This window comes from Beta vulgaris, chromosome 4, assembly GCF_026745355.1.
Source record: "Beta vulgaris subsp. vulgaris cultivar EL10 chromosome 4, EL10.2, whole genome shotgun sequence".
In the NCBI taxonomy this organism is placed as follows: Eukaryota; Viridiplantae; Streptophyta; class Magnoliopsida; order Caryophyllales; family Amaranthaceae; genus Beta; species Beta vulgaris.
Window position 1 is genome coordinate 15,811,194 of NC_079205.1, and position 18,141 is coordinate 15,829,334.

The following is an 18,141-nucleotide window of genomic DNA, read 5'->3' on the forward strand; positions in this document are numbered from 1 at the left end:
AGAAAAACCAATCAAGTCAAAATTTCCTCCTTTAGGATACCAAATATACAAGTTATTAGAGCCCCTTAAGTATCTAAGTATTCGTTTGACAGCTTTGAAGTGTGATTCTTTTGGACAAGACTGAAATCTGGCACAGAGGCATACACTGTGCCGAATATCTGGCCGACTTGAAGTTAAATAGAGAAGAGAGCCTATCATACCTCTATAGATTGTTTCATCTACTTTCTTACCATTTTCGTCCAGTTCTAACTTGATTGCAGTAGGTATAGGTGTAGGGTAAGTTTTTGAGTCCTCCATACCATACTTTTTCAATAGCTCCTTCACATATTTTTATTGATGTATCATTATTCCATTCTCAAGTTGTTTGATTTGTAAACCTAGGAAGAAACTTAATTCCCCCATCATAGACATTTCAAATTCACTTTTCATCAGTTTAGCAAAATAATGACATAACAATTCTGCAGTTGTCCCAAAGATAATATAATCAACATAAATTTGGACAACCAATAATTATTACCCCTTACCTTTTAGAAACAGTGTTCTATCTACTGAACCTCGTATAAATCCATTTTCCATTAAAAATATAGATAGGCGTTCATACCAAACTCTAGGAGCTTGCTTTAAACCATAAAGAGTTTTATCAAGTTTGAAAACATGGTTAGGAAAATTTGGATTAATGAAGCCAGGAGGTTGTTCAACATACACTCTTTCCTTCAAGTAGCCATTTAAGAAGGCAGTTTTGACATCCATATGAGATAACTTAATATTTTTAAAAGCAGCAAAGGATATCAAAATTCTAATAGCTTCTAAACGAGCCACAGGAGCAAATGTTTCATCATAGTCGATTCCCTCTTATTGGTTGAAACCTTGGCACACTAGTCTGGCTTTATTTTGAACAAATCATCCCACTATCATCCAACTTGTTTGGAAAAACCCATTTTGTTCCAATAACAGATTGATTTGTGGGACGAGGTTCTAAATGTCAAACTTTGTTTCTCTTAAATTGATTCAGCTCATCCTGCATGGCCAGAATCCAATCAGGGCCATCCAATGCAATTTTATAGTTTGTAGGTTCAATTTCAGATATAAAAGCATTGAAAGCACAAAAATTATGAAGAGATGAACGAGTTTGAACTCCCGTCGTTGCAATGTCCGTGAGTATTAAGTCACTAGGATGTGAGCTTTGATGCTTCCACCTCCTCGGAGTGAAGGATGTGTTCGATGGCACAGTGCCATGCTCTGAGTGGGTATTAACATTTTCGATTATTGGATTGCCTTCATCTTTTGTAGGTTCTTCTAGAGGTTGATCTTCGGCAATTTCAGTTACTTCTACTGTATGTTATCCCGGCTCGTCAGAGTTGTTATTTTGTTCTCGGACTGTGCCATGCACTAGTCTCCAGAAGTTGTTTCGGTTTGTTTTTCAGCATTCAGATGTTCTAGTGCGTCTAATGGTTCTCTATATAGTCACTAGTAGAATAAACGCTTATTGCTGCGGTCAAAAAGTGGCTTATTGCGGCGGTTTTGACCGCGCAGCAATTAAGGGGGCAGCAATAGGTAATTAATATATTGCTACGGTTTTAAATCGCAACAATATTTGAACATATTGCTGCGGTTTCTACTCAAAACCGCAGCAATATATTTTTTTTTAATATAAAAAATATAGGTCTATTGCTGCGGTTTCTTCCCAAAACCGCAGCAATAGAGGCAGGGCAGGTAAAAAAAAAAAATTCATTTCTCAAGACTAAATTTATTGTAATCATATAGTACAATTATAATATAAACATAGCTATAACAATCCACTCTTGTAAACACCCAATACAAAAGAGACATAAAACTAGAGTAAAAATATTAAAACTGAAATAAAAAGACTAAGAAATAAATTAAAATTAAAACTAAAACACTAAAACATAACCTGATCAAATGAAAAAAACTAAGAAACTGAGATCTGGGAACGGATATTAATTACATCAATAACAAACATAATCGTGTAGAAGAATCGTGAACGGCTTTATGGTGAACGGACGAGCGACGAGCTTTATGGTGAACGGAGTAAACAAACAGATCTGGACGGGCTTTATGGTGAAAGGACGAGCGATGAGATGACGTGTGTGAACGGAGTGAATGAACAGATCTGGACGAACGAAGTGTGAGAAGACATACGGCCAAAGTAGATTTTGAATCTGAGAGAATTGTGAGAAGACGAACGGCTGCTGCGGGAGACGAACGCGTGAGAAGACGAACGTGTGAGAAGACGAACGCGTGAGAAGACGAACGGCTGCTGCGGGAGACGAACGGCTTGTCGTGTAGAAGAATCCTCGACGATGACATGGCCAACAATAACGGCCGAATGAAGCAATGACAATCGCCAGTTGATTGGTGGAGATGGGAGATCGAGTGTGAGGAGAGAGAGAGGGAGAGAATGGAGATGGGAGAAGAAAACCGCGTGTGAGGAGAGAGAGAAGATAAGTGAGCGGCGTTAAGGTAGAGATAGAGGTAAAAAGAAACCTAGTTGGGCTTCTTTTTATTTTTTATTTCAAAAGTATATTGCTGCGGTTTTAAGTAAAAACTGCAGCAATAGGTTTAAAATATTATTTTTTTAATATTATTTTAACATATTGTTGCGGTTCTTGTCAGAAACCGCAGCAATATGTTTGGTCAAAATGTCAACTTTTTTAAAAAATTTTTCCGTTGAAACCATATTGCTGCGGTTTTCGGCCTAAACCGCAGCAATATAATTATTTTATATTTTACTTTTTTTCACGTGATATGTTGCTGCGTATGGGTAAAACCGCAGCAATACCACCGCAGCAATAAGCAAGTATTCTACTAGTGAGTCCAATAGAGAAGTCTTCATCGTCATTTACCTGCACTTAACTTCTTGAGAATTTTTATCAGTTTCATAAAATATGACATGAACACTCTCCTCCATACGCATTGTTTTTTTATTGTACACTTTATATGCTTTGCTATGAGGAGAGTATCCTATAAATACTGCTTCATCACTCCTTGGATCAAACTTACCTAAATTATCCTTGCCATTGTTGTGAACATAGCAAGTACATCCAAAACATCTTAAGTGAGATATGTTTGGTTTCCTACCTTTAACAAGTTCATATGGAGTTTTATTCAAGATGGATCGTACTTTAGTTCTATTATATATGTAGCATGCAGTACTCACTGCCTCAGCCCAAAAATTTCTAGGCAAGCCACTATATAATAGCATGGTTCGAGACATGTCTTCTAAAGTACGATTCATCCTTTCTACAACTTCATTCTGTTGTGGAGTCCTTAGAGTAGAGAAGTTGTGATCAAACATTGTCATTACAAAATTTCTCGAAATCTGTATTTTCAAACTCAGTGTCGTGATCAGTTCGGACAGATAACAGTTTGCAGTTTGTTTGATTTTGAACTTTTCGAATGTGAACTAGAAATACATCAAACGTTTCATCTTTTCCACCAAGAAATAGAGTCCATACAAATCTAAAAAATGATCAACAAGTACTAATACATATTTGTTACCACCTCTAATCCTTATACGCATTGGACCACAGAGATCCATATATGAATTAATTCCAAGGGTTTAGAGGTGCTAACAAATGCTTTTGACTTAAAAGACGACCGAACATGTTTGCATCTAGCACAAGCATTACAAATTGCTTCCCAATCAAAGTTTATAGATGGTAGGCCATCAATTAAATCCATTTTTCTTAATTTGTTAAGCAATCTAGCACTAAAATGTTTAAGTTTTATATGCCAAAGTAAAGGATTATCTTGTAATGCACTCATGCATGAAATTTTATCACTAGGTAAGGTGTTTAGACAAGTTATGTAAACATTATTTAACCTCTTACCTTCCTAGATTAATTCCTGAGTGTCCTTGTTAATGAGTTTGCATATATTTGCTTGAAACTCAACAATATTACCTCGATCACACAATTGAGATATACTTAACAGATTGTGTTTAAACCATTTACCAGCATTACATTTTCGATGGAGTGTGTTAGGGATTTATTGACGTTTCCTATTCTAATTATTTCTCCCTTTTTGTTGTCGCCAAATGTAACACACCCTCCATTATGGGTTACTAGTGAGAGGAATTGAGATTTATCACCAGTCATATGTCTTGAGCAACCACTGTCGAGGTACCATAGGCTGTTTTCTCTCACGTTTACCTGCAAAAGAATCACTTGTTAGTTTTAGGGGAAGACCCAGATTTGCTTGGGTCCCTTTTTCTTTCGTTGAGCATCTAGTATATCTTTCCTAACCCATATTTGAGTAACATGTTTAACATTCTTTGCAATCCTTTTTTGTTAATATAATGTTACAATCATCAATTAAGTGACCATTATTTCCACAAAAATTTCAAATTAAATATTCAGGTAGATCCACGTATTTTCTTTTTTGAAAATCTCTTTCGAAGGTTTTGGCACTGTGTCGTACACTGTGTATGTTGCTGACCCGTATATCCTAAACCAGTTTTGTTCACATTGTTTGTGGTGCAAGTTAAGTGATTTAGAGCATTTAGTCCATTAGTCCACTTTTCATGCATCTTTCGAGCAATAGATAGTTGTGATTCTAAAAATTCGACTGAGTTACTTAAATCACTACTTCTTTTTCTTGAAATTTCTAAATCTCTTTTAACTTTATCAAGCTCTTCACTTATCTTAGCATCACTTGGCAGCATTAGTGGAACTTTTTTTGATTTCTGTCTTGAATTCTTAAGTTCAACTAACTCATAATTTTATGATTCAATTTGTTTTTCAAGACACGATTTTTCAGCTTCTAATACAGTGGATGGCACTATGCCGTTTACGATTTCATCATCAAGAGATTTTTCGTATCTTAGTGCGTTTATCTCAGTGTCTTTCTCTTCAATTATTTTCTCTCGTTCATCAATCTTTTTCATCAGTATTTTATGTTCTTTTAAAAAGTCCTTATATTCAAGTTCTAGTCCTATCTTTTGCTTGGTCAAGTTCTTTATTTCCTTTTTCATAATAGGGAAGTTATCATTCATATCTTGACAGTCATCAATAACGTTTCCAAGCAAGGTAACAAGTTGATTTTTCGAGAGAAGATGAATTGGAGGTTTCAAGGATATTAGGCTTACCTCACTTTATTCGATTTCTTCTAAAGGGCTCGAACTTTTAGCCATAAGGCACATATGGGAGTCATCGTGGCACTGTGCTACGCTCTGTTCTTCATCAGAATCCGAGTCTCCCCAAACTGCAGCTATCATTGCTTTCTCGAATTCTCTCTTTGATTGTTCTCGTTTCTCCTTGGGTTTTTCATCATCCCATAGAGGGCATTCCTTAATCTTGTGGTTGAACTCTCCACACTTGAAACAACCAGAGTTAGTAGCACTTTTCTTAAAGTTAGAAGTAGTACCCTTACCTTTGTAGTTTCCACTTCTGCTGGCGTTATTGTTCATGTTCTTTTTGAGAAATTTCTGAAATTTTCTAGTGACAAACGCAACTTCATCATCACTATAACTATCTTCAATTTTTATTTCAGTTTTCAAGGCTAAACCTTTATTCTTTGGTTCATTAGTTTTGTATTCTAAGACCAGTTCATGAGTCATTAATGAGCCAATCAGTTGTTCTAGTGAGAGTTTAGTCAAATCTTTTGCCTCTTGGATAGCAGTGATTTTAGGAAGCCATCAATTAGTTAAAGTTCTTAGAACTTTTCTTACTAGATCTTCAAATGAATATGTTTTGCCTAGAGATCGCAGTTCATTAGTGATTAGCATGAATCTATGAACATCTCTTTAATAGATTCGTCCTTATTCATAGTAAACAGTTCATATTATTGTTGGACAAGCAAATCTATTCTAGATTGTTTTACCTCATTCGTACCTTCGTGGGCAACTCCAGTGTGTCCCATATTTCCTTTACAGTAGTACATGTAGAGATTCTTGAGTATTCCTTAGGTCCAATTCCATATTGGAGAATACTCATGGCCTTGAATTTTTTTCAGCTTTTGCATAGTCAACATAATTATAGTCGTCTTCTTCCTTGTCGACCATCTTTCCTTCAGCATCTTTGACTTGGATTAGGATTGGTACGTCCTGTTCTTATGATTCTCCAGCACTCATAGTCTGAACCTTAAATGTAGATCCTCATTCTTACCTTCCACCATCCGTAATCATTTCCATTGAAAATTGGACACTTGGAGTGTCTATCTCGAGAGTCATCTTACATATTCATGATTTCTATTCTATAGAGATTAGTCTTATGAGAATAGCCTGCTCTAATACCACTTGTTGGAACATAAGGTGACACTCAAGAAAGGGGGAGGGTTTGAATTGAGTGGCTAAATCAAATTGATTTTCGCAAAAACTTAGTTATGGCACTGTGCCAGGCACTGTGCGGAACACTCGTAAATCTCTTATTTGAGTTTTTGCGAAAACTAAAACTTCAAACAATATAAAATCAACACTTGAACACAAGATATAACGTGGCTCAATTTAACCTCTGAGATCTACGTCCACACAAACCAAACTCTTTATTACTTTGAATCCTAAAATATCAAACCCTTGATACAATAAGATTCCCCCACTACTAACCCTAATAGTGCTCCCCAACACTTAACTCTAAGTGTTGCCACTCTCTATAATTATAAAATTAAAGAAAGAAAAGATCCTCAAACATGTGCTTCTTATTCAAGCAATTTAGAGGATAATTACAATCGTTGAATAGTTACTCAAACTGACTCAAACAGTGATATACTCTGTCCCTTAGGAAATTGTTTTCAGCTTTTAAAATCTCCAAATTTTCTCTCTCTAAAAACGTGAAAAATAAAACTGAATTAATAATCCTTTTTATAGTCCATGGACTGATCGAAAATCCTTAAAAAAATATTTATCTTTTTACTCCTTAATGTAAGCGATGAAACTTTTCTTTCTAGCTAGAAAATAAACTTTATCCTTTTCATCTTTATCTTCAATTCTAAAAAGATAAATAAATCAATTTCTATCTTATATCTTTGATAACCAATGGATTTTCTTTTTATCTCATATTCTTTGTTTTAATTCGAAAATCCCTTTTCTCAAAACTGTTTTCGAAAATGTTATTTTTATCAAAAACATTTTTACTCGATTTTTACCAAAAACACGTTTTAATGAAAATTCTTTCATAAATCGTTTTTATTAAAACTTTATCATTTTTAATAAACTTGATTTTTGAATTTCTATTTCCTTTTATATAGATATATAAAATTAACATAATTATTTATTTCCTTAACTCTAAGAAAATAATAATTATCCTAATTTTATATTTCTATACTTGGCACATAATATATCATCTAGTTCAAGTATATTATATTTTGCATATAGTAACTAAACTTAGGAATATAAACTTGGACTTCAATCTTGATTTTTCATTTCTTCAAAGTCTTCATTTATTTATTCCTTTCTCAACCATCTGTTACAAACTTTCATACTAGAACATATTATATTGTTTTTCATCATCAAAACTTAACATGCACATGCGCAACAGATCTTATCTGTCCCTCAGCACACTAAACTTGTTCACAAGCTAGGAGTTCAGGACAACCCTTCCCTCACCGCTTGAAGGGGAGTATTAAGAAATATTTGTCAAAATTTCTTGTACTAAGTTATTTACTCTCAATTATTAGCTAAATATCTTGTTTGTCCTATGTGCTGGAATATTCCTTGTACTGTACTCCTTTTATGGCCGTTATATTTTGTTGAGTCATGCTAGGTTGTATTTCTTTGTACTTCCTATATATAGTATTGTAATACCTCAGGTTCAATACAGTAGTGAAATGCAGTAATATAGCTGCAAACTTCTCTCATTCTCTCTCTTTTATCTCTTTCTCACTCTATTCTAATTTTAATGAATCTTATGCATTGATCCTAATATACTTATCAATTAGTATGTACAAGTTTCTAGCTAGTAGCACAAAGTATTCTAGGCGAGGAAGATCAAATGAGAATTACAAAGAATGAAGATTTAAAGATTGGGTTCTAGAGAGAAACTAGTATCGAGGTCCTGTAAGAAGCTACATTTGACTTCTAGTATAAAGAAACTAACGCAGAAGAAATTGTCTTAAGGTTGCGTTTGGATACTCATATTTCATTTCAAATAGTACATTTCAATTTCGGAATTCCAATTTCTGAAATTCAATTCCAAGTCTAGTGTTTGGGAAACTTAAGAATTTCAAATTTGGAATTTCAAATTCCAATAAGTTGTTTGGGAATTCATAGAATTTCAAATGTTGAATTTCAAATTCAAATACTGCTTGGCAAACCAAGTTAAAATTTGGAATTGTAATTCGATCCTACAACCAATAATACGCTTTGATTAGGAATAAATTAGGGGTTGTGTGAATATGTTGCACAAATCTTAGGATCACTGATTGATGATGGATAGTTAATCGAAGAGAGAAAAAATAAAGACTTAAGCTTAAATATTATCAATTATCAATCACTGATTGAATTTGAATTAGGAAGATAAACTTCACAGGAAGATTTTACCCAAAAAAATATACCTAAAAAATATTCAAAGTCAATGAAATCCCTCCTCCATTTTCTGAAGTGTACTACCATAGTATCAATTATTGAGCGACAAAATTTAAAAAATTTGGGTAAAAAAAAATGCAACTGCTTCTTCAAAATTTACAGGTAAAAAAAAAAGTTTTCTATGCCACTTATTTTCTGATTCAAAATAGTGTGTTTTCATACAAAATTGCAATATTGTTGTTTGTGCATTAAAATTAATAAAAATACTTGAAATTATAAACCCTAATTTTAGCCCCAAAATGTTTATTTGAATGATAATTTTTTGATTTTACCTGCCAATAGTTTAATTCAGATGAGACTACAACATTAGAGCTTCAAACTTGCTACAAATCGAGCAAAAACAGATTGTAAACACCAAAATTTGTTTCAAAATTGTTGTACAACTGAATTGTACTGTCGCTACTCGCTACCGACGGTAGTGGTGGTGCGTTGGTCGTGTAATTGAGTGAAATATTGCTAGAAAAACTTAGCAGTAGTTGATAACAATGGAGGAGAGAGAATGTTGAAGCGGTGTGGTGATTGCGACGGAGGAGAAAGAGTTGCAGAGGTTGGGTAGAGAGATGATGCAGGAGAAAGAATTGAAATGACATATATTTAGATAGCATTTGAAATTCATAACATTAAGCATGTTTTTGGTTTAGCTTGGAATTGGGCCAAATACAAATCCAAATTCTTAACTCATCTAAACAATGTATTTGGCCCAATTCCAGGATTTCAAATGAAATCCATCCATCCAAACAATGTATTATGGGATTTCATATCCAGCTCGTGTGAAGAACTCATATCAAGGTCCAGTTACGTTGATGGACAATAAAGTGAAGAATGTAAGTTGAAAGTTCATGAAGAGAAGACATAAAGACTAAATATTAGCCAATTGCTAATTTTGGATCCAATGCCACATAATATATTAATATCATTAATCATAGACTTCCTAAATTTGTAAGAACTTATATCATTCACATATAATCACCCATGCGAGTACAAGGATACAAGATAATAATGAAACCTAAAAAAAAAACAACAAAGGCACAACATCATTAAAGCCCTTAAACATTACATTTGGATTGAGGCATCACTTTTGTTCTCAATTTTATGACGTTTAATAGTAGAGAGGAGAATAACAACGAGAAAGATAGCAAGGCCTAGGAATGAAGCTAGAATGGCACCAGCACCATGGCTACAAAAGGTCGCAAATTTATCACAAATTTTGTTCCATTGTGCATGAGAATTCCCGTTTTTTGCTATCTCGGCCATATATGCAGCAGAAGTTGTTCCAGCGGATAATATAGCTAAATTTGTCTGCATCATTGGAATCAAAAGTAAAATGTTAGCAGCGTATATAACTTTTTCTTTTACATCGACTATTTTTGTTATGTTAAGGTGCTTCATATAATTTCAAAATCAATGTCAGGCAATGACGCAAGTTTTTTTTTTTATTAAAGAAACAAGTAGCTGATATTGTAATTTTTTTTAATAATAAAGTAAGGAGAAACCTTGACAAATCAGGGGAATAAAAGGGATCTCAACTTGCCAAGGGTGAGAATCGATCCTAGGAACTCATGGAACCGAGAAGAACACTCTAACCACTAGGCTATCCCTCACTCTCAGTTGATACTGCAACCTGAGTCAGACCTAGGCATTAAACATGAATATACTAGCCTAAAATAAGTAGAATCTAGTATCTCTAAAATTCTCCTAGTAATCATTTTAAAATAAGTGTTTTGAAATTAAGTAGGCAATTAAACACAACATTAGTATTATTTTGGTAATGTAATATAAAGTTTTCAGACCCCCTCAATATATATATATATATATATATAATATAATATATAATAATATATATATATATATATAATATAATATATATATATATATATATATATATATATATATATATAGGTAATAGGATTCTTAAAAGATTGAGAGATAATGATCCTAAAAACTGACAAGTAACATCATGTTATAATAAAGGGATAAATATCTTATATAAGAAAATTTAGTTTTTTATGAGAAGAAAAGTTTACATTCAACCAAACGATGAATGAATAGATAATTGTTAAATATTTAAATTTTGAAATAAATGGGAATTATTAAATGATTCACTTGAACTGTATGCATCATATTTTCCATTACACATTTAAATATCTAATAATTAGATGTGTAGTTCTTTTGAGTCTCCCCTTTATTAGTTCTTTACCTTATGAACGTATAGAGTGGAGAATATAATAAGGTGTCAAATTATTAACGATGTATGATTAAAAAATATAGAGGGAAAAAGATGAATCATTACTATATCTAAAATAGGGATAGCCATAAAGCGAACTCCTTTTGGATCGATCTTGTTTCCAAAGAACATTGCGACTAACACCAACAGGTTGTGCAACGTAGCCAATGCATTAGCCGCAACAAAGAATCTGGACGGCAAAAAGTTATTAGTCCTTCAAACAAATTAACATAAAAAGGTCTAACAAGTACTAATAAGGAAAAAATAAGTTACGACAATGTCTAACAAGTACTTATAAGGTTTGAAAAGTTCATATAAGTTTTGTTCAGCAAAAAGAATTTGACACACGCACAAAACAAGGTCTAATAAGTTCAGATAAATTCTAAATATAGTCCTATTAATTCGATAAGTTGAGATAAGAAAAATTAAATTGAAAATAACACACCCATAGTGTTTTAGTGTTAGAACAAGTCTCAAATGAGATAAAGCTACACTAACTTGTAGTAAGATGTAAAATGCTACCTATAATAATGGTAAGGAATCACTTTTTAAAATCGAACAAATTACCCATTATATTACAACAGATTATTGTAAGGCCGCCTAATATAAAAATTAATGATTGCATTACTTAGGTGTATAGTTTATTCAAGGACATTTTAAGCAACTCAATTCTACATAAGTTTCGAGTTGATTAAATATAAACTAGGTTGTCGGTTGATTATATTTGTTAGCTTTTCTTGTATATATATGCCGGGAAGATTACTAGACTATAGACACATCAGATTCGCCTTAGACTGTTGTAATACTTGCACACTCTAAGGCGTGTCATAAAAATTGTTGTAACAGGAGCTTTTAAGACTGTTGTAATACTTGCACATTCTACATAAGACTATTGTAACAAGAGCCTTTAAGGTGTTAGATAAAAAAATATACTTCCTCCGTTCTGTTTTAAATGAAACATTGGATGAAATGACACTATTCATTGATCAATTTTAACTCCAATTTATCGCTATTATATAAAGAAAAACAAGTAAGTGGGATCTTGTTAGATTCGTCTCGATGCATACTATCAATAACTTTTTTATATTTTTTACGTGTACACAACTAAAGATATTAATGACTAAAGAAGCGCGTTGGGTTGCGTGAAGCAAACGTTTCATTTAAAACGGAACGGAGGAAGTATATAATGTCATACTTTTAATTATATTTAATTGAGACCCATCTAGGGAAATTAATCAAGTATACTCTCATAATCTTAAACAACTTGTGTCATTTCTTAAAAAAACTGGAAAACTAAAAGTAATTCCCGCTCTATTCCTTTTTTTCCTGTTGTTTTTAATAAAAACTCGAAAACAAAAAATTGGAAAAATTAGTTGTCAATTTTCTATTGTTTTCTTAGAAAGATTATAGAGTCCGAATTTCTAATGCTGGACTTAAATCAAACATAATTAGTATGAGTAATAATAATATTTACGTTTATTATACAAGGTATATCATACAAATTAGAAAAATATAAAATCGAAAAAATGTAAAACTAAATGTAATACCAAATTAAAAGTAAAACTCACATGTTTGCTGTGGTATCTTGAAACTTGGCAGTAAGTGTAGCTTTGACAGTACTAGTACCAATGGTAGCAACCACAAAAGTCTTGGTTTCTTTATTAAGGGCCATCACTATAGTAGCAGATAATGTGGCTAAAAGAGCCACCAACCTCAGTAATCCAATCACCATGCTTCTCCTCCCTATTTCTGATGATCTCAACGAGTTGTAGCCAAGATCCGACTTCTCAGCACCTGATTGAGCCATCAGATTTCGACGTAGATCTAGCTAGATTATTGAATTTTCAAATTTATAGGTGATTAACGCTAATGATATTTGCTAATTCTAACTTTGGTTCTTATATATAGTCTTATAATTTTGACTGTACATTGCTTGTTAAGAGAAGTTACTTTAAATTACGGTCCTGAATGTTGCACCAAACTTGTAAGTATAGTTTCTTGGGGTGGTATAACCATTTTTCATCCGATGGTAGTTGGGAATTTTGAGTTATCTACAATGGTTTATATCACAAGAATCTTGGCAGGAAAATAGTGAATTTAAATGTTTACTTGTGGGTGTGTGATACACTAGTATAGCACCCTTGATTTTGGCATAAAAGTTAGGGATATTGTGCATTTGCGAAGTCTAGATAAACCAGAGTTTTAATAAAACTTTTTAAGTTAGAGTTATATTTGAATTATATATTTTAAAATCAAGGAATTATATTGGTGAGATGGGAAAATTAGGGGATGAATTTTGATGACAAAAAAAAAAAATGAGGTATGAGTTTAAAATGGCCAAAACTCATACCTAGTGTATGTTTAACAAATTGAGGGGGCGTTTGGTTCATATGATTCTGATATGAAGTATGAGTTTAGAATGAGCAAAACCCATATCTAAAGTTTGTTTACAAAATTAATAGATTTAAAACCAATATCTCAAACCCATAAGGTATGGGGTTTAGAAATCCAAGAGAGTAGGTGGGTATGGCTCATAACCTCATACCAATACCTCAAGATATCAAATAGAAGAAAAAAATTCATTCCCAAATAAAACCAAACACGTGGTATTAGGTATCAAGTTTCAAACTTATACCACCTTAGTTTCATTCCTGATTCCAAACCCATACCACTATATGAACCAAACGTCTTAGGGGGCGTTTGGTTCACATAGTGGTATGGGTTTGAAATCATGAATGAAATCAAGGTGGTATAGGTTTGGAACTTGATACCTAATACCACGTGTTTGGTTTTATTTGGGAATTAAATTTTTTCTTCTATTTAATACCTAGAGGTATCGGTATGAGCCAAACCCACCTCCCCCTTGGCTATCTAAACCCCATACCTTATGGGTTTGAGGTATGGGTTTTAAATCTATCAAATTATTAAACAAACACTAGGTATGGGTTTTGCTCATTCTAAATCCATACCTCATACCAAAATCATATGAACCAAACACTCCCTTATAGATTTAAAACTCATACCTCAAACTTATAATGTATGGGGTTTAGAAACTCTAGGAAGGAGATCAGTATGCTCATACCAACACATCTAGGTATCAAATAAAAGAAAAGTTTTTGTTCCCAAATAAAACTAAACACGGGATATTATGTATCAAGTTCCAAACCTATATCATTTTGGTTTCATTCCTAATTCCAAATCCATACCACTAAGGAGGTGTTGGTTCACTAGTTTTAGGTATGAGGTATGGGTTTGGAATGAACAAAACCCATACCTAGTGTTTGTTTAATTTATTTCTAAATTTTAAACCCATACCTCAAACCCATAAGGTATGGGGTTTAGAAATCCATGGGGGAGGTGGGTATGGCTCATACCTTACCTCTAGGTATCAGATAAAAGAAGATTTTTCATTTCTAAATGTAACACCCCGTATTTTTATACCCGTTTTAGTAATTAGTTACATTAATTTATTTTAGGAAAATAATTTCAAATGTCTTTTATTTAAAAATATATTTCGTTTACTAGCTTTGGCTTTATCTTTGAAGTGGTCAAAAACAAATTCCTAGATTTACTAGATTTACTATCTAGTGCATATCACTATATTAATATAAGGAGAGAGAAAGTAAAAATAAAAAATAAAAGAAAGTCTTCATCTCCTCATCTAACCTACGTGCAGTAGCTTTAAAAAAAAAAAGGACGAAGCCTTCCTCACACTGATCATCTTCTTCTCCATTTATTTTTCCCTTATTTTTGACTCAATATCCTAAATTCACAAATTTTGTTCAACTTTCTTCACAATTCAACCTTCCTTCATCTACCTTTTATAATACTTAGATATTGTGAGTATTTCAAAGAGGGAAAAATTGGGTTTTATTTTGGACGTTTTTGGGACGAACTTCGGATCGAAAGTGCGATTTCGGGTCTCTTATTGTGTAATTTTATCTTCCCCTAATCAAGTAAGTTATAATCTTAGGTTTTATTTCGTATTTGGTAATTGATTTTCAGAATTTGGGGATTTGTTGAATTAGGGTTCTTAAATAAATTGAATTGGGGGAAATTTATGGTGTGCGAAATTTATATGAGAGGTTTATGTTTGATGGTTAATTTGATTAAGTTATCATGATTTGGGGGTTTAATTTGCTAGTTGTTAGTTTCGAAATTTATTATGAAATTCTTATTATGTTGGTTTGGTGTGTATTAGTGTTGTAGTTGTGAGTAGCTATGTTAGTCTTCGGACTCTCACGGTTAATGGGTTGAATTTATAAAAGGTTGTATGTTGTAGACAGAGTAGTTTTTGTAACTTGATTCAATAATAGTGTGTAAATCATGGCGTGATAGCGTGCACTATGTACTGTGCAAATCATGGCATGATTCAATGAGTTTGACTTACTTTTCATATAATTGAGCTTAATTATTGTTTTAAACTTTACTAACAATTATGCATACACATGTACAATGTGTTATTAATTGAGGCATAATTACTAAAATCCTTGTTGATTACTTGTCTTTATTGTTGTAACTAATTTGTCATTTATTTATTTACTTTGTCTAAGTTGCTCTCTTATAGTGTTGTGGTGTGCCATGGTTGTGCTAAAGTATCAATGAGATAGTGTTGTGTTGTTATACTAGTTTGGGATCATGTCATTTATAGGTGAATTAAGTGGAGTATAGTCAAGAGACTTATACTATATTATTATATTGTAGATTGCGGGTTCATAGAGGAACCTTTTTGACTTGAGATTGAGATACACTGACTGTGTTTGCTACTAAGGTAAGATTTCTTACCGCGCTTGTACAGATGAGTTGAGAAACTGTTTTATAATGTTTGGAAATTTATTTTTACCATGAGATTGTTTTATGAAGTTTATACGTTAAGATTTAAATGGTTCTCGATATTTATATTGAAAGAGTTTATGAGATTATTCATAAGATTTATATTAAAAGGAGGAAGTTCCTCAATGTTACCAAGTTGAGATTTTGAAAGGAGGAAGTTCCTCACTCTTACGAGGGTTTATAGAGTTTTATTGTGGGGTTGCCGGTAAGCGGTATTCTCCGAGTTTGGAAGTATGTTAAGTTAACAGTGTCTCAACAATATATTTTAGTAGTTGGGTGTATGTTGATCAATACACTTGCCATTAGTCTTCCTTCTTGGTTCGTTATCAAGTTAGGGGTATGCATACTAGGGACTTTGGTGTTTACCTTATCTAGTGAGCCTAGCTATCTCATTGGATTTTTATTACTTCATACTCACAGATTACGAAATTATATTTGAAAGTTTTACAGAGTAGTTCAAAAAGAAAGAAAGATGGTTATTAGAAAGTTAACTTTATATATATAATATGTACACCTTTTAAATGAATTTGTAAGATATTCCTATATATCTTACCTGCACATTGAATGGTTTTGTTTTATTACATTATTAAATCTTGCTCAGCCTTTGGCTGATATTACAGTGTTTAATGTGCAGGGACTTGAAGATAGTTAGCTCCAGTTGGGTTAAAGAGTGCGTTGGATCCCTTTTGATTTATAGGACTTTTAAAAAGACTTCCGCTCTTATTTATCTATAAGATTTATGTTCTGGTTTGTAATAATTATTTTACATTCTATTTAGTTGGTCTGTAATAACTAGTTAAAAATTTTGGTTATTGTTTTGGTTAGAACCATTAGCCTTGCGGTTATTATTAATAATTATCACGGCGTAGCATCTTTGGATTTCCGAGTTTATTTTTATTAAGTTAATTTTAGAAGTATTGGAAATTCAGGGTTGTTATACTAAATGAAACCAAACACAAGGTATTAAGTATGAAGTTCCAAATCCATACCACTTTGATTTCATTCCTGATTCCAAACCTATACCATTATATGAACCAAACGCCTCTAAATATCTTTTGGAACATTTTCTCTTGTTAGAGTTTCTTTCGAGCGTACTCTTATGAGAGTCATGAATATCCATCATGATTCATGGGTATATTACAATAACAGGGAAATCAAATTAGGAAAAATTGTTTTGAATAAGTCAACCTTTGCGTGATCTTCCCATTTTAAGACTACCTTTTGATTATCCGTGACTGAGTTAAGCTTGTATGTGTGTTTTCTCCTATTGAGTTTTAACCTTTTTGTGACTTGTTTAGTAGGTTACTTATGATACGTGTTACAATGTCTCATCTCCATCCTCACCTTCATCACCTTTTTAGAAGAAGGATCATTGTAAAATGTATTATAATTAACTTACTAAACAAGTCACAAACAGGTTAAAACTTAATAGAAGAAAACAAACTTACAAGCCTAACTCAATCAGGGATAATCAAAAGGTAGACTTAAAATGAGAAGACCGCGCAAAGATTAACTTATTTAAAACAATTTTTCCTTATCAATATTATACTCCCTCCATCTCAAAATATAGTTCCCATTTCTATTTTAGGAGTCAAATTTTAAAAACTTTGACCAAATATTCTTACTAATGTATACAAAAAAAATATTCATGAGGGGTCTTGTTAGATTCGTCTCAATGTGTAAATTCGTAATATCAACTTTTTATATTTTTTACTAATAAGAAATAGAAGATATCGTAGGTCAAAGGTACGTCTTCGAGACTGTGCAAAATGAAATGAGAACTATATTTTGGGACGGAGGGAGTAGGAAGAAAAGAGAGAAAATTACAATCTCATATTCATCAAATCCTATAACTTGCAATCTCTCTGAAACAATTTCCAATCATTTGGAAACACTTAAAATTCCATAATACACACAAAACTCCACTAACAATCTCTTGACAAAAACAAAAAAAATCACAACAATGGCATAAAAACAACTTAAAGAAACATTCATTTGAGCTCTTTCTGAATTGAAATTGACTGCGAATCAAGCAATTCATTCTCATTTTGTTCAACTCTTTTGCTCTCAAATTTTCTCCACTGGTTGATTGCAAAAGTGCATATCACTGAAACCACAAAATCACATAATCACCATTAAAATACAATTAACCTAACCTAAATCTAGAGAGAGAATGACAAAAAAAGATGAGTACCTCCGGCAGCCATGAAAGACAAAAGACGAACCATCTTCGGCGCCGCTGGTCCAGTGATCTCCTCTCCAGTCATTTTCTCTCTCCTTTGACCTCGCCTTAATTTGACTTTTTTTTGTTGTTGTTGTGAGTCGCTGGTTTAATAAAGTAGCTGATTTTTTGGGCTGAAATAGTCGACAATAGGCTCGGCCCAAGTCCACTTTCATCTCTTGAAGTGGCGGATGTACGTAATAACACGGTGGTGCACGTGCACCAGCATAAAAAAAAAAAAAATCAAAAAATAACGGAAAAAAAAAACGCTCGTTTCTCTCACGAGTCACGCTGCAGACCTCTACCTTTCTCTCTCACAGTCTC

General features: G+C 32.8%; 1 protein-coding gene and 2 long non-coding RNA genes across 3 annotated transcripts; 1 reads left to right on the forward strand and 2 right to left on the reverse strand.

Moving 5' to 3' along the window:
• Positions 1-9,518: 9,518 nt before the first annotated feature.
• LOC125496071 (CASP-like protein 1B2) lies at positions 9,519-12,629 on the reverse strand. Its single transcript, XM_057393744.1, has 3 exons — positions 12,332-12,629; positions 10,830-10,953; positions 9,519-9,838 (listed from the first exon to the last, which is right to left on the reverse strand). The coding sequence occupies exons 1-3, from the start codon at positions 12,568-12,570 to the stop codon at positions 9,593-9,595; spliced, it is 609 nt and encodes a 202-aa protein (XP_057249727.1). The 5' UTR covers positions 12,571-12,629; the 3' UTR covers positions 9,519-9,592.
• Positions 12,630-14,176: 1,547 nt separating this feature from the next.
• Positions 14,177-16,479, forward strand: LOC104884653 (uncharacterized). The gene is made up of 3 exons (XR_788757.4): positions 14,177-14,719; positions 15,468-15,534; positions 16,231-16,479. It is a non-coding gene; the product is annotated as an uncharacterized LOC104884653 (long non-coding RNA).
• Positions 16,480-17,407: 928 nt separating this feature from the next.
• LOC125496888 (uncharacterized) lies at positions 17,408-17,966 on the reverse strand. The gene is made up of 2 exons (XR_007273275.2): positions 17,791-17,966; positions 17,408-17,703 (listed from the first exon to the last, which is right to left on the reverse strand). It is a non-coding gene; the product is annotated as an uncharacterized LOC125496888 (long non-coding RNA).
• Positions 17,967-18,141: the final 175 nt, after the last annotated feature.